The 22266-nt window shown below is 40.3% G+C and overlaps 1 protein-coding gene across 1 annotated transcript in view; it reads left to right on the forward strand.

Annotated features, from left to right (window-relative positions):
- The first annotated feature begins 3523 nt into the window (after nucleotides 1-3523).
- The window catches only part of SPEF2 (sperm flagellar 2), a 219544-nt gene continuing 200801 nt past the window's right edge, over nucleotides 3524-22266 (forward strand). The window contains 1 exon segment of the mRNA XM_023545418.2: nucleotides 3524-3766. Coding sequence (XP_023401186.2) covers nucleotides 3709-3766 — 58 coding nt within the window. The 5' untranslated portion in view covers nucleotides 3524-3708.

The following is a 22266-nucleotide window of genomic DNA, read 5'->3' on the forward strand; positions in this document are numbered from 1 at the left end:
AAAAACCCATTGCCATCGAGTCGATTCCAACACATATCAACTCTATAGGACAGAGTAGAACTGCCCCACAGGGCTTTCAAGGAGTGCCTGGTTGATTCGAACTGCTGACCTTTTGGTTAGCAGATGAACTGTTAACCACTACGCTACCAGGGTTTCCAAAACACATTTTTTATATAAATTATAGATTTAGAAGTGGGAAAATTGGGGCCTGATAAAGAAATGGGAGCAGAGTGTTGAAAGGGAATTTGTGGCTTACAGTTAAGGTTAGGTTGAGACTAAATCATAGAGAAACTTCCTCCAGGACAGTGGCTTTCAAGTTTTATTAACCATGACCTGCAGTGAGAAATACTGTTTAAATTATACACGCACACACATTCACATGTAATCACATATGTGTATAAGTAAAATGTGCGTACATGTATAACTAAAACAAAAATGTTTCAAAACAACACATTTATCCTTACCACATGCAATGCACTCTGATATTTTCTATTTCATTTTATTCTCTACTGTTTCATTTATGAAGAATTCTGATCCTGACCCACTAAATTAATTAGACATCTTGTTAGGAGGTCAAGACCCACTGTTGGTTAACACTGCTCTAGTGGAGTTCATGAGACTAGAGGACTAGAGCAGTGAATATGACTGGTCATAGAGGATGGACCAGAGGGGAAGAGACAGGGAAAACTAGTGTAGGTGGTTATTATGAGCCACAGGGCAAACATTTGTAGAATCAATGAATGTGAAGTGAGCAAGGTCACTGCAAAACCTGCTGAGGAGTGAGAACAAAAGAATGATCTAAGGTGATAAGAAGGGAAAGGTATATTATAAGGAGATGCATGCAGGACATACATGGAGAGCCAAGTAAGATGTTTTTAAAAATATGTCTATGTATTGTGGCTAATAACTACAGCGAGCTATGGCTGCTAACCAAAAGGTCGGCAGTTCAAATCTACCAACTGCTCTGTGGAAACCCTGTGAGGCAGTTCCACTTTGTCCTATAGAGTCTCTTGAGTCAGAATCAACTCAATGGCAACAGAGTGGCTGGTTGGTTGGTTATATGCATTCCCCCAGCAGCACAGTGGTTAAAGCATTCGGCTGCTAGCTGAATGGTCAGCAGTTCGAACCCATAAGCCACTCTGTAGGAGAAACATGTGGCAGTCTGCTTCCATAAAGATTTATAACCTTGGAAGCCCTATGCGGCAGTTCTACTCTGTCCTATGGGGTCATTATGAGTCAGATTTGACTAGAGGGCAATTTTTTTTTTTTTGGTTATATGTTTGTATGCATGTATATATAAATATTGAACTAGTCATAAATCCATCAAAACAGCTACATGAAATTATTGCCTCAAAGCTTTTGAAATACTATAAGCAAATCTGAGCTACTCAAAACTAAGCCAAACTGTAATGCAACGCCTAAATTCATATAGCATTTGTAGAGATAATGTGTTAAGAGAAAAGGAAAGAAACATTTGGTTAGCATCTACTAGGGACCAGGCACTATTATATGCATATTCTCATTTAATCCTCACCACACTGTGAAATAAATACTGATGTCCTTATTTTACAGTTAAGGAAACTGAGGTTCAGAGAGCTTAACTGATTTCCCTAAAGTCAAAGAGCTAGCCAGATCAAAAGCAGACATCCAGACCTAGGTGTGTCTGGTTCCAAAGCATGAGCTTTATTGAGAGTGTAACATTCCAAATATGAAAAAAATGTTATAATCAGTTTTTAAAAGAATGTGTAAATTTTTCAATGGATTACATTTTCAGTAAACAGTACAACTTTCCAATTTACCTAGTAACTTCAAAATAAGTATATAGTTCACTCTCGATTGTTTAGAGAAGAGAAATAGAGATTTGTATTTCAAATGACAGATAATGCATTATAAAGAAAACATCTTACTTGGTTTTATAATTGCTAGGGTAGTTACAATTGGATGCAGGAGCCAGATATTCTAAAAAATTCATTACAAAATTATAATGAAGCTATGTCAAGAAGAGATGGAAAACTGTTCATTTTTAAATCATTTCTTTCTCATCCAACTGATTCCACATGGGAAAACAAACAAGTCATATGTTATGTTAATGCAAAACACCAATATCAACAGCATGAGAAGCCTTACCCAGAGCTGAGATTTCAATGGGAAGGCAATGAATTTAATATTCATTTGGAATGGCACCTAATTTGAAAATTTCAAGAGAAAACATACAGCAAAATGCATGTAATTTAGGCAGAGCTTGACATTTTCATCAATATTTTCATGTCAAGTCCTTTTCAAGTTGGTTGCTTTGGAAACGGAAATAAAAAATACCATCCCCTTTTTGAGAAATGAAGGACTTCGCCTTTTATTTTTTGGAAACTGTATCTTCATCTATCTAAATCCTATATGTAAGCTTCTTTTCCAAAATACCATATGGGCACATTATGGGTTAGGTTCCAAATACAAACACCACAAAGAACCCTTTGAAAGAAAAAACAAACAACCAAAGAGCTCCTTAGAGGTAGTCACTGCAGTATTTCACTTTGATGTGAGAAAACCAGCCCATATCTTCATGTTGTTTATGAGAGCAGGTATTTTCTTCCAGGGCTTCCAGGGATTTGGTATTCTATCATCTACATCCTTCCTGAAAAGCAATTGTCTCAGCAATCTGGAAAACATTGATTTCAATTCCTCAGGTTCTACTGACTGAAATTAAAGCTGAGAACCTCTCACTAAACGCAGTACTAGTCATCAATTTAAATAAACTACCAGGTGACAACAAGCAGGCATGTCTCAGAGACCATTTCTAGGCACATAGCCAAAGGCTTTCCATCATGAAGTGTTTGCGATATGGATACAGCTTTATGAAATATATTCCCCAAGCTGTAGAGCCTTTTTAGACTCTTACAATCTTCCTAATGTGGGTAAATCCAAGATGAGACATTCACCCCTGTCTGCCAGTTTGTCATACTGTGGTGGCTTACATGTTGCTGTGATGTTGGAAGCTATATCACCAGTATTTCAAATACCAGCAAGGTCACCCATGGTGGACAGGTTTCAGGGAAGTTTCCAGACTAAGACATTCTAGGAAGAAAGGCCTGGCAATTTACTTCCAAAATTAGCCAGCGAAAACCCTATGGGTCACAACAGAACATAATCCAACTCGCTTGCTTTGGACAAGTCATCAGGACTCATAAATTTCTAGAGAAGGTCATCATGTTTGGTGAAGTAGAGGACCAACAACAGCAAACTGTAAATCAATGACAAAATTGCTGCCCTTAGAACAAGAACTTCAATATGAGTTTCTTTAAAAGACAACAAAAAATAAACCTTTCAATCAAAAAGCCCTTCCTTGTTCTTTCTACTTTTCTAAGAACCGCTTGCTCAGTCCATAAGCTTTCCTGCCTTGCTCCCTGCTCACCCACACCTTGCTCACTTCACTCAGTCCCCCTCAAGGCCCACACTCCCGCCAACGCCCCTTCAGAGTCCTTTGGGCTTGAGTACATTTTGGTCTCACCCGCCAGCAGGGGGCAGTCCACGGTTTTCCGTCCTCTGCCTGTTGGGCTCTGGTGTCCCCTCTTCTCGGAACCTATCCCCCAGCTCCTCCTTAGATACGCTTCCTTAGCAACGGGTTGCCCTTGGCAACTGGAAGACGCAGGCCGGTGGGCGGGCCTCCCGCAGTGTTACCGGCACCTATTCGCTGTCTGAAGCGCTGTCTGAGCCATGTCGGAGATTTTGTGCCAGTGGCTCAACCAGGAGTTGAAAGTGTCCCAGACCGTGAGTGAGTGACCACGGCCGGGGGCGAGCGGGAGGTGGGCGGGCGGGGCGCGGAAGCTGGAGCGCAGCGCGCTGCTGGAAGGCTGAGGGGAGGCGCGAGCTGCGCAGGTGGGGCTCCTGCCGGGCCGGGCAGCGTCGGAGAGTGGGGAGCCCCGCTCTGCACCGCCCCAGGCCGGCCCCCTGGCAGACCACCACCCGGCCTCCTCACGTCCGCACTCCTCCGCTCCTGCGTTGCGCATCATCGCTGCGGGCCCAGCCCTTCAGGGTTTCTGACCTACTGTGTGGTTCTAAGCAATAGCTGGGTTAGGAAGACTCCTTTTGCTCAAACGGAGAGACGAGTTTATTGGTTTATTGGACTCTGTAGTCTGGTCTTGACATTGGCCCCTACGCATCATCAGAAGAATGGTGTTCGAGCCAACCAATGGAGCCTTAAAGCCAGGGTTCTTGTACCAGCTACCACACTATTACAAGTGTGCCCTGGGCAAGTTACAAGTTCTCTGAGTGTGTTTCCTCCAGTGTAAACTAAGTCCAATCATACTTTCTATGCCTTACTGCCAAGGTGGAAAAGGCGTGTCAAATGAGTTAATGCGGAATATGTTAACATGTATAAATTTTTTTTATAAATGTTAGATATTTTTATAAATCTTAAATTTATCAAATTTAGCTATTTTTGCCCACTATTAGCTTTTGTCCCAAGCTGACTTTTCTCACCAACCTGATTCCATCCTAATCATAAAGTTGCCACCCAAAGTTTCTATATCTAACACCACAGAGGCAATTTTACCCTCTGACAATTTCCGTGACAGCCTAGTAATGCTAGCATAGCACTGCACTCCACCTCCGCCTCTCTGATTTCTTCAGTAGTTCATTTTACAGCTGGTATGGTTTGTTTTGTGGCCTTCCTTATTCACTGTCCAGCTTTCTCATGCATACGAGGCAATTGAAAATAGTATAACTTGGGTCAGGGGCACCGTAGTCTTCAAAGTGATATTTTTGCTTTTTAACGCTTTAAAGAGGTCTTTTGCAGCAGATTTGCCCAATGCAGTACATCATTTGATTTTCTGACTGCTGCTTCCAAGGATGTTGATTGTGGGTCCAAGTAAACTGAAATCCTTGACAACTTCATTATTGTCTCCATTTATCATGATCTTGCTTATAGATCCAGTTGTAAGGATGTGAGCGCAAACCATCCCATGAACCAGTTGTGAGCACAAACCATTAAAAAAAAAAAAAAAAACCACTGCTGTCGAGTCATTTCCGACCACAGCAACCCTATTTGTTGTTGTTGTTAGGTGCAACAGAAAGAAATACTGCCCAGTCCTGTGCTATGCCCACAATCGTTGTTATGCTTGAGCCCATTGTTGTAGCCACTGTGTCAGTCCATCTTATTGAGGGTCTTCCTCTTTTTCGTTGACCCTGTAATTTACCAAGCACGATGTCCTTCTCCAGCGACTGATCTCTCCTGCATGTCCAAAGTATGTAAGATGTAGTCTTGCCATCCTTGCTTCTAAGGAGCATTCTGGTTGTACTTTTTCCAAGACAGATTTCTTCATTCTTTTGCTGATGTCAGATGGATCCTGGCTGAAAGCAGAGAATACCAGAAGGATGTTTACCTGTGTGTTATTGACTATGCAAAGGCATTTGACTGTGTGGATCATAACAAACTATGGATAACACTGAGAAGAATGGGAATTCCAGAACACTTAATTGTGCTCATGAGGGACCTTTACACAGATCAAGAGATAGTTGTTCTGACAGAACAAGGGGATACTGATTGGTTTAAAGTCAGGAAAGGTGTGAGTCAGGGTTGTATTCTTTCACCATACCTATTTAATCTGTATGCTGAACAAATAGTACGAGAAGCTGGACTATATGAAGAAGAACGGGCCATCAGGATTGGAGGAAGACTCATTAACAACCTGCGTCATGCAGATGATATAACCTTGCTTGCTGAAAGTGAAGAGGACTTGAAGCACTTACTGGTAAAGATCAAAGACCACAGCCTTCAGTGTGGATTGCACCTCAACATAAGAAAACAAATATCCTCACAACTGGACCAATGAGCAACATCATGAAAAATGGAGAAAAGATTGAAGTTGTGAAGGATTTCATTTTACTTAGATCCACAATCAACAGCCATGGAAGCAGCAGTCAAGAAATCAAAAGACTCATCGCATTGGGTAAATCTGCTGCAAAGGACCTCTTCAAAGTGTTGAAGAGTAAAGATGTCACCTTGAAGACTAAGGTGCGCCTGACCCAAAAAAAAAAAAAAAAAAAACAAGCCATGGTATTTTCAATTGCATCATATGCATGTGAAAGCTGGACAATGAATAAGGAAGACGGAAGAAGAGTTGACGCCTTTGAATTGTGGTGCTGGTAAAGAATATTGAATATACCATGGACTGCCAAAAAAACAAACAAATCTGTCTTAGAAGAAGTACAACCAGGATGCTTCTTAGAGGCAAGGATGGTCAGACTGCATCTTACATACTTTGGACATGTTGTCAGGAGGGATCAGTCCCTGGAGAAGGACATCATACTTGGCAGAGTACAGGGTCAGCAGAAAAGAGGAAGCCCCTCAATGAGGTGGATTGACACAGTGGCTGCAACAACGAGCTCAAGTATAACAACGATTGTAAGGATGGCGCAGGACCGGCCAGTGTTTCGTTCTGTTGTGCATAGGGTGGCTATAAGTCGGAACAACAACAATAAATGTAATATAACTGTTAAAAGTAGTGTCTATAATATTATATGCTATTGTTTAGTATGGAGCCCTGGTGGCACAGTGGTTAAGAACTTTAGCTGCTAACCAAAAAGCTGGCAGTTTGAATTCACCAGTGCTCCTTGGAAACCTATGGGGGCAGTTCTACTCTGTTCTGTAAGGTTGCTATGAGTTGGAATCGACTTGACAGCAACAGGTTTGGTGTGGCTTTATTAATTAGTATAATATATAAACCAGTCATTGTGGCATAGATTGCAAACCATGGCAGCTCCATGTGTGTTATAGTAAAACTTTGCTCCGTAGGGTTTCAATGGCTGAGTTTTCAGAAGCAGATCACCAGGTCTTTCTTCCGAGGTGCCTCTGGATAGACTCGAACTTCCAACCTTTTAGCTAGTAGTTGAGTGCCATAACCATTTGTGCCACCCAGGGACTCTTATGTGTATATGTTGTTGTTGTTGTTAGGTGCCATCAAGTCGATTCTGACTAACGACCTTATGTACAACAGGACAAAACAGTGCCCAGTCCTGAGACATCCTCACAATCTTCCATACGCTTGAACCGTTGTTGCAGCCCCTGAGTCAATCCATCTCATTGAGGGTCTTCCTCTTTTTTGCTAACCCTCTACTTTACCAAGCGAAATGTCCTTCTCCAAGGACTGATGCCTCCTGATAACATGTCCAAAGTATGTGAGACAAAGTCTTGCCAACCTTGCTTCTAAGGAGCAATCAGACTGTGCTTCTTCTAAGACAGATTTTTATCATTCTTCAGGCAGTCCACGGTATATTCAATATTCTTTGCCAGCACCACAATTCAGAGGAGTCAATTATTCTTCAGTCTTCCTTATTCACTCTCCAGCTTTTGCGTGCATATGACGCTATTGATAATACCATGCCTTGGGTCAGGTGCACCTTAGTCTTCAAGGTGACACCTTTGCTTTTCAACACTTTACAGAGGTCAGAATCAACTTGAAGATGGTTTGGTTTTCTTTTTATGGTTATGCTTACAACTGGCTTGAGCACACAACCAGTTTGTGGTATGGTTTGTGCTCACATTCTCACAATTGGACCAGTAGGCAACATCATGATAAGTGGAGACAATATTGAAGTTGTCAAGGATTTCATTTTACCCGGACCCACAATCAACGCCCATGGAAGCAGCAGTCAGGAAATCAAACAACATATTGCTTTGGGCAAATCTGCTGCCAAAGACCTCTTTAATTAAAATGTTAAAAAGCAAAGATATCATCTGAGGACTGGGGTGAGCCTTACTCAAGCCACGGTATTTTCATTCACATCGTATGTATGTGAAAGCAGGACAATGAAAAAGGAAGACTGAAGAAAAACTGGTACCTATGAATTATGGTCCTAGCAAAGAATATTGAATATACCATGGACTGCCAGAAGAACAAACAAATCTGTTTTGGAACAAGTACAACCAGAATGCTCCTTAGAAGGCAGGATCACAAGACTTCATCTCATGTATTTTGGGCATGTTATCAGGAGGGATCCATCCCTGGAGAAGGACATCATGCTTGGTAAAGTATAGGTTCAGTGAAAAAGAGGAGAACCCTCAATGAGATGGATTGACGCAGTGGCTGCAACAACGGGCTCGAGCATAACCATGGTTGTGGGAATGGTAGGACTAGGCAGTTCTTCCTTCTGTTATACACAGGGTCACTACGAATCTGAACCGGCTTGACGGCACCTAGCAACAGCGACAACATGGTTTGTGCTCAAGGCAAGGGGCTTTCAGCGCAAATCATTTCAATCTGTTTTCCCAGAAGCACTCTTGTGTAATCCTGACTTTCTACCAGAGGGCAACGGTGCCAGCCCCAACTTAGGTCATTCCACAGACATTGCTAGACCAGTAGTAGTGTTTCTGCAGGGTTTTGCAATATGTTTATTATCATCATTAGAATCTTTAACATTCAGCGCCTCAAGTTGCCTTTCTTGAGACATAAAACCAGGACTATTTTCTTTGCCAAACCACCATCCACACACTCACTGTTAGCTGCGATAAATTCTCTCCCAGGGCTCTGTGATTATCCTATTGTGTCCCTGACTGCCTCTCTCCTAGAATATGATGCTAAACTCAGGACAATATTTAGCATTTTTCTTTGCTCACACCTGTCTCACCACAAGAGCCAAAATGCAGTATCATACGCTTAAGTCTTATTGCTCCAAAGGGAGGAAAAAATAGTTCCAGATTGTTTAATTTAATTTGGTTCCTTTATTTGATTTGTAAAAACCACACCCTTTGCGTAAGTCCCCAGGGTTCTATTGCAGATTGAAACACTTTTGGGAACAGTATATAAAATTAATAAGAAACATAAAAACAGTAGTATGCTATTACAATTTTAATCAATTTGGGGAATTTTGGTCTTGAGAGGGGAGAAAGGAATTCCTTCATTCTGTAAGCATCAAAAAACTGAAGACTTCTTAAGTAAGGATCTTAACAAGGTAAGCCATGAATGGAAGATCCCCAGTGTCTGCTTCCCCGAAGTGTAAATCTGGAAGCTGTTAGCAGAGACACCCTGCCTACTGCACTATTCTGCATCCCATTCACTAGCAATACATATTCATTTCTTGGTCCCAACTGCTATGAGTGTGCTAAGGGGAGAGACAGTCCCCGAGGTAACCAAACTCTACATTATAAAAGGCTTTGCAGAAGGCAGGGAAGACACTTAGTTGTGTTTGGAAACCAGATAGCCGTCTGTGCACCTGATGCAGCACGCTGCCTGGGGTTGATGCTATCCCTAGATAAGCCATTCCATGGTGCAAGGGACGCCTTTGAATGGTTTCTAGAAATCATCCAGAGGTTTGTCAATGGCTGCAGCCTCTGGGAAGTAATATGGCAATCTGGGTAAGAGTCGTTTTAAGAACATGGACTTGGTAGGCAGACCACCTGGGTGTGAGCCTCTTATCTGCCACTTACTACCTAGTAACTTTGGGCAAGTTATTTAAACTCTCAAATCTCTTATCCACCAATAGTAACTAATGACCTTGGGCAGGTTGTACACCTCAATTTCATCATTCTTAAAATAGAGGTAATAACATCTCATAGGGTTGTGTCAAGATTAAATGAGATAATATATGTGAAGCATTTAGAAAAGTTCCTGAGAGGTAATTAATGCCAAATATCATTTTTCAGAATTGATCATATGAAAAAAAAAAAAGCACCAATATGCAAGAATATTTGAATAAGGATGCTTATTGGCACATGGATTATAGTGGCAAAAAAATGGTCTAAATATCCTTTAATAGCACCATGCTTGGCTAAATGAGGGTGTATTCCTACTAGAAAGAAAGACCTAGTGATCTACTTCCAAAAACTAGTCAATGAAAACCCTATGGATCCTGACAGAATATTTTCTGATATAATGCTGGAAGATGAGCAAAACAATAGACTTAAGCATACCAATGATCATGAAAATAGTGCAGGCCTGGGCAAGGACCTATATGTACCCTGAGCAGCGAGAATAATAATTGTGTATACTAAGGAGAGTATGAAATGTGATTCCAAATGGTGCCTGACGTGTAGTAGATGCTAGACAAATATTATTTCAACTGGTTTTCTGTCTCTCATTTTAGAATAATGCAAGGCATGCTTGTCATATAGTGGGCACTTAGTAAATAATTGTTTATTGCTCGAGAGTATATGAGTAAGGCAAAAGTGGACTAAAGACTGTTTTAAACTGAGCCTTATGAATTTGTTCATCTTGAGAAGGTCACCGTGGTACTTTGCTCCTCAGCTTTATGACTTTAGAAGCTCTGTTTTATTACTTTAAGCAAGTTCTTAGGAATTGTTTTACACTAACTGAAATTACATCCTGATGATTTTGTAAGCCAGGGTACCAGTTTATCATGGGCAGAAGGATAGCAGAATAACATATTGACGATTGAACATAAACGCTTTCTTGGTGGGCTGGTACACTCAGGAGATAAACAAATTTATAAATCAGACTGTGGCCTATTGACAATCATAATTGTTGCTGTTAAGTACTATCAAGTCGATTTTCAACTCACAGCATCCTCATGTGGCAGAGTAGAGCTGCCCCATAGGGTTTTCTCAGCTGTAATCTTTACAGAAGCAGATCTCCAGGTCTTTCTCCCAAGGGGCTGCTGGTTTGGTTTGAACCACCAACCTTTTGGTTAGCAGCTAAGCACTTAACTGTTGCACCACCAGGGCTCCTAATTCTAAATTAGATATCAACAAAAGAATACTCAAATCAAGCTAATATTTTATGTGCTTTACTTTTCTGCTCCGGAGATATTTTATGAAGAAAGCAGTGACAGGCTGTTAGAATCAGAATCCCTTCCTCCTAGAGAGTGGTTAGAGAAGCCACACCGAGCAATGTTGTTTCCCAGCATTACTTCTGCTATGAAAACCTCCTGGAATTACAGTATTTGTGACTTCTTCTATTGTATCATACATCTATTCTGAATAAGGTTAATTACTATGTTCCACAATTATACTGTACATGATATTTAAACATTTTAAATAGCACATTTTTGTGAGTTTTAAGAGATATTCTAGGTCTCTTGCTAATTAGGTTTTTTTTTTCCTGAGTGGGGTTTTCAGGTGGCTCATCTTGTCCTTTTATAATAACTCTTAGAAGTTTTTCTTTTGAAGAGTGACACTTTCTATCCTTTTTCCCAAATTTTAAGGGCATACTTTATTAGGGTCTCCTTGTATAAAATCTATACTTTGTCTGTTAAATCTTATATCCAGGCCTTTTCAGAAGTATCAAATTGTATTTTAAGAAAGGAATACAAAAAAAAAAAACAAAAAACAAACTCATTGCTACCGAGTTGGTTCCTACTCATAGCGACCCTATAGGACAGAGTAGAACTGCCCCATAGGGTTTCCAAGGAGCGGCTGTTGGATTCAAACTGCCAGCCTTTGGTTCGCAGCCAAACGCTTAACCACTGTGCCATCTGGGCTCCCAAAAAAGTGATGTCAAAATATCCTATTAAGTATTTATTTCTACACAGTACTTTATTGTGTATTGTGGGGACCTTTCTATTCCCCTGTGGCCTTACCATCTCATAGAATCATAAAACTTTAGATCTGAAAAGGTGTCTGAGACTTCATTTAATTTAACTTCTTCTTTGGCAGATGTGAGATTAAACCAGATATGTGTAGAGATTCTTTAGGGTTATGCAGCTAGGTAGTGGCACATTGGAATAGATTCATTGGTTTTAAAACTGGGTGCCATTAAACCACCCAAAATGAGTCTCAGACTTCAGCCCTTAAGGTTGTTAGAAAACATATTGCTTCTGATGTATCACAACGGATTTCCAATATTTCCAGGCTATCTCAACAGCATTTTTCTTGATTGAAACTTGACTTTTGATGATTAGAAGTTAAGACAGCAAATTTAATAGTAGATGGCTATTGTGTAAATCAAGGTCAAAACTTTCACATCTGAAGTTCCAAGAAAAGAATGACACCCAGTCTTTTAACCATTAAACAGTGTAATAGTATAGCAATTGCGATTTAGTTTCAGGTAGTTAATCTTCTTGAGAACTATGATAAAACTGTTAAAGGATGAAATTATAAAGGTTGATCATCCTCTTCTTACATTGTAGAGAAAGAATTTGTCAATGCTCTCCAGACAAAGACACACCTGTAGTTGAACAAAGTTGGGTTTATTGACTTGTTTCAATGAGAGAGAGCTCATACCATGGGAAAACTGGGGGATGTCTCAATAAGAAGGCTTCAGAAAGTGACCATTGTAGCATTTGAACTTAATTAGGTGATTTTTGGGGAGAGTTCAAGGAAGTAGTGCTTTGCTCTGAATTAGATCCTGTCAAGAAGCATTGGCAATTATATGGTTGGGTATCTTAATAAATCTTATCTAAAAGGTGGGATGGGTGAAATAAGGTGAAGCCATGATTGGTAAAGAAGTAGCAATCACTCATATTATGAATGGGTGATGTTTGGTCATTTCTGTGGTTTGGACAATAGTCTTGTTTTTGTCTGAGTTAGATGTGAGTAGAGTGATTTTGTCTTGATTCAGAAGGGTCAGAGTAGCCTTATCTGAAGTTGGTGTGCTATGCGATTGTTAATGTTCAGGAGGAGAATGCCAAGGCTAGCTGTGAAAGCCAGGCCAGCACTGAGCAACACCCAAACACTACCAGGCCAGCTCTCAGGTATCCGTGGCTGCTTTTCTCTCTCTCAAGTAAAAGCACATTTGCTCGGCTTTTTAAATGTGGTTGATAATGTAGGAGTTCTTAGGGGGTGCAAATGGTTGAATGCTCTACTACTAGTCAAGGGTTGGCGGTTCAAAGCCACCCAGAGGCATGTTGGAAGACAGGCCTGACAATCAGCTTCTGAAAGGTCACAGCCTTGAAAACTCTGTGGAGTAGTTCTAAACACATGGGGTTACCATGAGTCAGAATTGTCTCCATGGTAACTAACAACAACAACAATGTAGGTTACGTCTTTGCTATTTTAGTAAACGAGTAGCAAAGGCCAGTGAGTCATGGAGTAGGAGAGGTCGGTCTACAAACCCTTATCTCTAATTTCAAAATCTGAGAACCAAAAGTTTGTCCTTCTACTATTTGGCAGTAAAATCTGACCAGAACGTCTATGAGGTTATATTTAGTCTTTATTTATGCCAGTCAATACGAATATTTAAATGTTTTGCTGTTGAAATATAACTGTTTGATTATGGTGTGCTTTCACAGTCTGGTAGAGGAGTTGTAACCCATCTAGCTCCAAGGGTGGGCATGTATCTGAATTAAACGACAACGTCAAATATTTCCTTCCTGAGTACTGAATTACCTTTGAAACAAGGATACTTGTACTTTAGAAAAAAAAGAAAAAACCCGTTACCGTCAAGTCCATTCCAACTCGTAGCAACCCTGTAGGACAGCAGAGAACTACCCCATAGGGTTTCCAAGGCTGTAATCATTACAGAAGCAGATTGTCACATCTCCCTCCTGCAGAGCGTCTGGTGAGTTCAAACCGCCAACCTTTCAGTTGGCAGCCAAGTGCTTAACAACTACACCAGCAAGGCTCCTTCATTTGTACTTTAATTTGTACTTTAGGATCTATTAATTGAGCTTACAAATTGTGCAGTTAATATGACTTACTCTGGTGGCGCAATGGTTAAGCAATTGGCTGCTAGCTGCAAGGTCATTGCTTTGAACTTACTAGCTGCTCCATGAAGAAGGATGTGGCAGTCTGCTTCTGTAAAGATTTATAGCCTTCAAAACCCTACTCTGTCCTATAGGGTCATTAGGAGTTGAAATTGACAGAACGGTAATGGGTTTGGCTTTTTTTGTTTTTAAACTCTTAAATTAGGAGGCAGTAATAACAACAAAGAAACCCTGGTGGTGTAGTGGGTAAGAGCTATGGCTGCTAAGCAAAAGGTTGCAGTTCGAATCCACCAAGCACTCCTTGGAAACTCTATGGGGCAGTCCTACTCTATCCTATAGGATTGCTATGAGTTGGAATTGACTCGATGGCAATGGGTCTGATTTTGTTTCTTCTTTTTTAATAATAACAAGGAGTCTCTAGGTGGTGCAAATGGTTAAGTGCTTGACTACTAGCAGAAAGGTCGGCGGTTCAAATCCACCCAGAGGTGCCTCAAGAGACAAACTTGGTGATCTGCTCCCGAAAGGTCACAGTCTTGAAAAGCCTAGCAGTTCTATTCTACACACTTGGGGTCACCATGAGTCAGAATTGACTCCACAGCAACTAACAACAACATCGACAATAATAACATAGGTCCGTGAGCGTTGCAAACCGTCTGCTCTTGATTTCTAACCTCAGAGTTGGTGATTTGAACCTACCCAGTGGTGCCACAGAAGAAAGGCCTGGCAATCTGCTTCCATAAAGATTATAGCCAAGAAAACCCCATGGAGCAGTTCTCCTCTGTAACACTTGGAATCGACTCCACAGCAAATGGGACGTAATAATGAAGTTCCGGTTGTTGTTGTCATTGGGTGCTATCCAGTGGACTCCGGTTCATAGTGATCCTATGTACAACATAACGAAACACTGCTGGGTCCCAGATGGTTGCCAACCTAAAGATTGTTGGTTCAGACCCACCTTGATACATCTTGGATAAAGGGCCTGGGCATCTACCTCTGGAAAATCAGCCATTGAAAGCGCTATGGAGCACAGTTCTACTCTGACACACATGGGGTTGCCATGAGTTACAGTCAACTTGATAGCAACTGGTACCTAATAATAACAATAAAAATTGTCACAGAACACATAGTATATGTGCCAGGCATTATGCTAAGCATTTATCATATGATATCTAATTTAACTCTTAAAACAATTCTTATGAGGCAGAACCCATCACCTTCCCTCTTTTACACATGATGAACTATGGCTATATAGTTGTCCTTGGTCCAGAGGCTTCTAAATGAGCAAGGAGTCAAACTCAGATAATTTTTTCCAGAGCCCATGCTCTCCTTGGTACCCTTTGAAAGGTAGAGTGCGTATCTCCTGTATGTGCTTTCTCCAGATGGCTCTGGGCCATTTTGGTAGAGAAGCACCTTAAACCATTTCACCTGCTTTCTCAGCCTAATACATACCCTTCAAGAAGGCCTATATCAAAGATTTTAGCAAAAGAAAACTTTAATGATGGAAACCAGAAATGTGGCTTGGAAATTTGGAGAAACGGTTAAGTTGTTCTAGACAACCTCAGTCCTGCATGAAAATCACTTTAGGGGCAGGATGAAGATTGTCACTGGGCCCCCAAGATTCAGTTATTTCTCATGTTCATTCATTATTCTTTGTCCTAAAGTGAACTTGCGTATTCATCCCCATTGTTGTTGTTGTTAGGTGTCACTGAGTCGGTTCTGACACATAGTGACCCCATGTACAACAGAATGAAACACTGCCCAGTCCTGTGCCATCCCCACAATTGTTGCAGCCACTGAGTTAGCCCATCTCGTTGAGGGTCTTCCTCTTTTTTGCTTTACCAAGCATGATGTCCTTCTCCAGGGACTGATCCCTCCTGATAACATGTCCAAAGTAAATGAGACGTAATCTTGCCATCTTTGCTTCTGAGGAGTATTCTGGTTGTACTTCTTCCGAGACAGATTTGTTCATTCCTTTGGCAGTCCATGGTATATTCAATATTCTTCTCTAACATCACAATTCAAAGACGTCAATTCTTCGGTCTTCTTTATTCATTGTCCAGCTTTCACATGCATAGAAGGTGATTGAAAATGCCATGACTTGGGTCAGGCATACCTTAGTCTTCAAGGTGACATCTTTGCTTTTCAACACTTTAAAAGAGTTCTTTTAAAGCAGCAGATTTGTCCAGTGCAATGCATCTTTTGATTTCTTGACTGCTTCTTCCATGAGTGTTGATTGCGGATCCAAGTAAAATGAAATCTTTGACAACGTCAATTTTCTCCCTGTTTATGATGATGTTGCTTATTGGTCCAGTTGTGAGGATTTTTTTTTTGTGTGTGTGTGTAGAGGTGTAATCCATGCTGAAAGCTGTGGTCTTTGATATTCATCAGTAATTGTTTCAAGCCCACTTAACTTTCAGCAAGCAAGGTTGTGTCATCTACATAAGGCATGTTGTTAATGAGTCTTCCTCCAACCCTGATGCCCCGTTCTTCGTATAGTCCACCTTCTCGAATTATCTGCTCAGCATACAGATTGAATAGGTATGATGAAAGGATACAACCCTGACATACACCTTTCCAGACTTGAAGCCATGCAGTATCCCCTTGTTCTGTTCGAACGACTGCTTCTTGATCTATGTACAGATTCCTCATGAGCACAATTAAATGTTCTGGAATTCCCATTCTTCCTAGTGTTATCCATAATTTTTTATGATCCATGTGGTTGAATGTCTTTGCATAGTCAGTAAAACACAGGTGAATGTCTTTCTGGTGTTCTTTGCTTTCATCCAGGATCCATCTGACATCAGGAGTGATATCCCTGGTTCCATGTCCTCTTCTGAATCTGGCTTGAATTTCTGTTGATATACTGCTGCCGCTGCTTTTAAATGATCTTAAGCAAAAATTTACTTGAGTGTGATGTAATGATATTGTTCAATAATTTCGGCATTCAGTGGGATTACCTTTCTTGGGAATAGGCATAAATATGGATCTCTTCCAGTCAGTTGGCGAGGTAACTGTCTTCCAAATTTCTTGGCATAGACAAGTGAGCACTTCCAGCACTGCATCCATTTGTTGAAACATTCCTGAAGCCTTGTTTTTCACCAATGCCTTCAGTGCAACTTGGGACTTCTTCCTTCAGTACCACTGGTTCCTGCTCATATGGTACCTCCTGAAATGGCTGGACATCGACCAATTCTTTTTGATATAATGACTCTGTTTATTCCTTCCATCTTCTTTTGATGCTTCCTAAATCTTTTAATATTTTTGCCATAGAGTCCTTCACTATTGCAACTCAAGGCTTGAATTTTTTCTTCAGTTCTTTCAGCTTGAGAAATGCAGGGCATGTTCTTCCCTTTTGGTTTTCCATCTCCAGCTCTTTGCACATGTCATTATAATACTTTGTCTTCTTGAGCTGCCCTTTGAAATCTTCTATTCAGCTCTTTTACTTCATCATTTCTTCCTTTCACTGTAGCTACTCAATGTTCAAGAGCAAGTTTCAGAGTCTCTTCTGACATCCATTTTGGTCTTTTCTTTCTTTCCTGTCTTTTTAATGACCTCTTGCTTTCTTCATGTATCATGTCCTTGATGTCATTCTACAACTTGTCTGGTCTTTGATCATTAGTGTTCAGTGTGTCAGATCTATTCTTGAGACAAAAAAAAAAATTCTTGAGAGGGTCTCTAAATTCAGGTAGGATATACTCAAGGTCATACTTTGGCTATCATGAATTTGTTCTAATTTTCTTCAGTTTCAGCTTGAACTTGTATATGAGCAATTGATGGTCTCTTCCACAGTCGGCCCCTGGCCTTGTTCTGACTGATGATATTGAACTTTTCCATCATCTCTTTCCACAGATGTAGTCGATTCGATTTCTGTGTTTTCCATCTGGTGAGGTCCATGTGTATAGTTGTCGTTTATGTTGGTGAAAAAAGGTATTTGCAATAAACTGGTGGTCTTGCGAAATTCTCACGCGATCTCTGGCATCATTTCTATCACCAAGGCCATATTTTCCAGCTACTGATCCTTCTTGTTTGTTTCCAAGTTTTCCATTCCAATCACTAGTAATTATCAGTGCATCCTGACTGCATGTTTGATCAATTTCAGGCTGCAGAAGCTGGTAAAAATCTTTGATTTCTTCATCTGTGGCCTTAGTGGTTGGTGCATTAATTTGAATAATGGTCCTATTAACTGGTCTTCCTTGTAGGTGTATGGATATTATCCTATCACTGACAGTGTTGTACTTTAGGGTAGATCTTGAAATGTTCTTTTTGATGATGAATGCAGTGCCATTCCTCTTCAAGTTGTCATTACGGCATAGTAGAGCAGATGACTGTCCGATTCAAAGTGGCCAATGTCAGTCCACTTCAGCTCGCTAACGCCTAGGATATTGATATTTATGGGTTCCATTTCATTTTTGATGATTTCCAGTATTCCTAGATTCATACTTTGTACATTCCACGTTCCTATTGTTAATGGATGTTTGCAGCTGTTTCTTCTCGTTTTGAGTCATGCCACATCAGCAAATGAAGGTCCAAAAAACTTGACTCCATCCACGTTGTTAAGGCCGACTTTCCTTTGAGGAGGCAGCTCTTCCCCAATTGTCTTTTGAGTGCCTTCCAACCTAGGGGGCTCATCTTCTGGCACTATATCAGACAGTTTTCCAGTGTTATTCACAAGGTTTTCACTGGCTGATTCTTTTCAGAAATAGCCTGCCAGGTCCTTCTTCCTAATCTGTCTTAGTCTGGAAGCTCAGCTGAAACCTGTCCATTGTGGTTGACCCTCCTGGTATCTGAATACCAGTCGCATGGCTTCCAGTATCACAGCAACATGGAAGCCCCCACGGTATGACAAACTAACAGACAAGTGGGGGTTTATCCCCATAGGAAACTGCAGTAGTTTAGTGCAAATTAACTTAGAGTTGGCCATCGTGAAATTAGACACAGTATTAAGCAACAGTTAGCGGGAAGAAAAATATGATAAAACAAAGGGGAAAAAAATCTTTCTCTTGCTTTTTCTTTCTTCTTACTCTCTTTCTTTCTCTCTCTCTTATCACTTTCCATCTCCCTCCCTCTCTCTCTCTCTGGCTTTTTATCTATCTTCTCATGTTATACATTCCTGTCTTATATCCTTTTTCTTCATCTGTTTCATTCTTTGTCTAATTTTCTGCACGTCTAATTTCCCCCATGCTTCCCCTTTTCTGTTTTTGTCATTTGCTATAGCTCTTCCCTCATTGTTCTCTTTCTGCGGAGGTAGCACACAGTAAGTCTGAAGTGTCCTATTCGTTAAAAGCTGCAGACGGATGTTTTGTATTTACTTATTTGTTGTAAACTACGCTGACAATGAAATATACAACTGATTGTCCTTCTTTGAACTTTATATCCATGTGGTTGTTAGCTGCCTGACTCCTAGTGATCCCATTCATAATGGAACAAGGTGCTGCCCAGTCGTCACCATCAGGTAGGACCGTTGTGGCCTGTAGGGTTTTTTTTTTTTTTTGGCTGATTTTCAGAAGTAGATCTCCAGGCCTTTCTTCCTTGGCTGACTTAATCTGTAAGCTCCCCTGAAACTTGTTCTGAATCCTAACAATATGCAAGCCTCCACTACAGACTGGCCAGCAATCGAACCCTGGCCTCCCACATGGAGGAGAGAATTCTACTGCTGAACCACCAATGTCTCCTACCTTCTAAATGTTGTTGTTATTAGGTGCCATCAGAGTTAGTTATGATTCATAGTGACCCTATGTACAGCAGAACAAAACACTGCACGACCCTGGGCCATCCACACAACTCATTGCTATGTTTGAGCCCATTTTTGTACCACCGTGTCAATTGATCTCGTTGAAGGTCTTCCTCTTTTTTGCTGACCCTCTAGTCTACCAAGCATGATGTCCTTCTCCAGGGACTGGTCCCTCCTGATAACATGTCCAAAGTATCTGAGATGAAGTCTCACCATCCTCCGTTCTGTGGAGCATTCTGGCTGTACTTGTTCCAAGACAGATTTGTTAGTTCTTCTGGCAGTCCATGGTATATTCAGTATTCTTCACCAATACCATAATTCAAAGGCATCAATTCTTCTTAGGTCTTCCTTATTCATTGTCCAACTTTTGTATGCATATGAGTCAATTGAAAATACCATGGCTTGGGTCAGGCACACTTTAGTTCTCAAAATGACATCTTTGCTTTTTAGCACTTTAAAGAGGTCTTCTGCAGCAGATGTGCCCAATGCAATACATCTTTTGATTTCTTGAGTGCCCCTTCCATGGGTGTTGATTGTGGATCCAAGTAAAATATAACCCTTGACAACTTCAATCTTTTCTCTGTTTTTCATAATGTTGCTTATTGGTCCAGTCGTGAAGATTTTTGTTTTTTTTATGTTGATGTGCAATTCACATTGAAGGTTTTAGACTTTGATCTTCCTTGGTAGGTACTTCAAGTCCTCTTCACTTTCAGTAAGCAAGGTTATGTCATCTGCATATCACAGGTTGTTAATGAGTCCTCATCCAATGCTGATGCTGTGTTCTTTTTCATATAGTCCATCTTCTCTGATTATTTGCTCAGGATACAGATTGAATAAGTATGGTGAAAGGATACAACCCTGACACATACCTTTCCTCATTTTAAACCATGCAGTGTCCCGTTGTTCTGTTTGAGTGACTGCCTCTTGGTCTATGTACAGTTTCCACATGAGCACAATTAAGTGGTTTGGAATTTCCGTTCTTCACAATAATGTTATCCATAATTCGTTATGACTGGCAACCTTCTAAATAAAAATAGTAGGCATTAAATTAAACCACATGGATTCAAGGAAATACTATTAGCTAGTATTTGTTGAGTACTTACCATGGGCCTGGGACCGTTCTGTTTTCCATTTAATGATTTATTATTCTTCACAAGACCTGTGAGAAGCCAGGGAGCTCACCCTGAGTAGGTCACGTCAAGGGGAACAATTGGCATTTTTTTATTTAGCTACCTGCATTATTGGATTGATTCAACCCAAGAATTAGGCTATTATTCAAAATATAAAATATTTTAAGAGGGAACATTGGGAAATCTTTGAATAAAATTGCACCCTGGTGTTAGATTTGCAAAGATTCTTAATCTTATGATAATATGTGGCCTTCTGAGTGAAATCTTTGCATAATGGTCTTCACAGCAGTCTACCTCACCCTGCCTGTCCCAGCAACCACATAATCAAGGATCAATTCTACACATCATGAAGTGTGAAGAAATGCTATTTCTTCATATTCAGTTCGCCACTTTATCATTATTGTTGTTGTTGTTAGACTCCATCAAGTCAATTTTTGACTCATAGCGATCCCATGTGACAAAGTAGAACTGTCCCAAAGAGTTTTCTAGGCTGTAATCTTGATGGGAGCAGACCCCAGGTCTTTCTTCTGAGAAATTACTGTGTGAGTTTCAACCTTTTGGTTAGTAGCCTAGTGCTTAACCATTGTACCACCGGGGCTCCTCTGTCAAATAGAAAAAAGGAGGAAAATCTGATAAGTTTGAGATTGTGATATCACAATGATATATAGTGCTTTGACTTTTTGCCTCAAGGACCTGGATAGAAACACGTAGAAATTTCTAGAGGATTTTGAAATCATTTTGGAGATGATGGTTTTGGCCAGTGATGATACAATTTATTTTGTATAAATTCATAATTATTTTGTCCTTGAATATCATGAAACGTTATATCCTTCACTGCATTAAAAAAAAAAAAAGTGTGTGTGTGTGTGTGTGTGTGTGTGTTCTAAAACTAAGGAGGGATCAAAGACTTTTTTTAAGAAAGCAAATTTCATTTAACTTTTTTTTTTTCAAATTTTCTGCACTTGCTATATGTACCCACTATGTTGCAGCTACCAAGCAAATCTCATATATTACTTCGAATCCTTAAAATACCTCTCCCAGACAGATACTATTATATCTGTTTTAGAGATGAGGGAACTGAAACTCAGAAGGTTAAGCAGATTGCCAAGGTTTGCAAAGTTAGTAAGGAATGGAGCCAAGATTCTAACCAGGGGTTTGAACTGGTTCGTTCTCATTCGACCCCCTACTGAGAATTTGCATTTCCACCCCAGATACACTGAATCAGAATCCACATTTTAACAAGATCCCCAGATCATTCTTATGTATTTGCCTCTCTACCCCAGATATACTGAAATCTTAAAATGTACATTCTGATTCAGTGTATCTGGGTGAAAATGTGAATTCTCAGCAGGGGATTAATCTGGACACACCAGTTTGAAGCCTTGATTCTAACCTACAAGCTTCTGGCTCCAAAACCTGCAACCTTTCCTCTGGACCATCTCCATCATTGCATAGAACTACAATTGGCCCAAAATAACACCTCTGAACCACTGAGGAAAAGCTTGATGACATTCAGTTATTTAAGAAAGTGTAAAAGGCTAAAATTAAATCTTAAGGTTAAAAAAAATCGTACCTCACTTGCCCAGAATATGCTATCATCACCCATAGGTTGCAGGAATAACTGAGATATTAGAGTGTAATTTTGTAAAATATCAGTTTTAGAGCTAAAGTTATTTATAAGTTTTATTGGCTATGTTTTGTTTATTTTAAGCAAAGATTGTCTTTCTTTTCTTTCAGAGTTTCATGTTACCAAGTGTTGATTTACACCTCTTTTGCATCTTTATGTCTATTGTAAAACTTCATTGTTTTCCTTTT

This window comes from Loxodonta africana, chromosome 2 (assembly GCF_030014295.1).
Source record: "Loxodonta africana isolate mLoxAfr1 chromosome 2, mLoxAfr1.hap2, whole genome shotgun sequence".
NCBI classification, from domain to species: domain Eukaryota; kingdom Metazoa; phylum Chordata; class Mammalia; order Proboscidea; family Elephantidae; genus Loxodonta; species Loxodonta africana.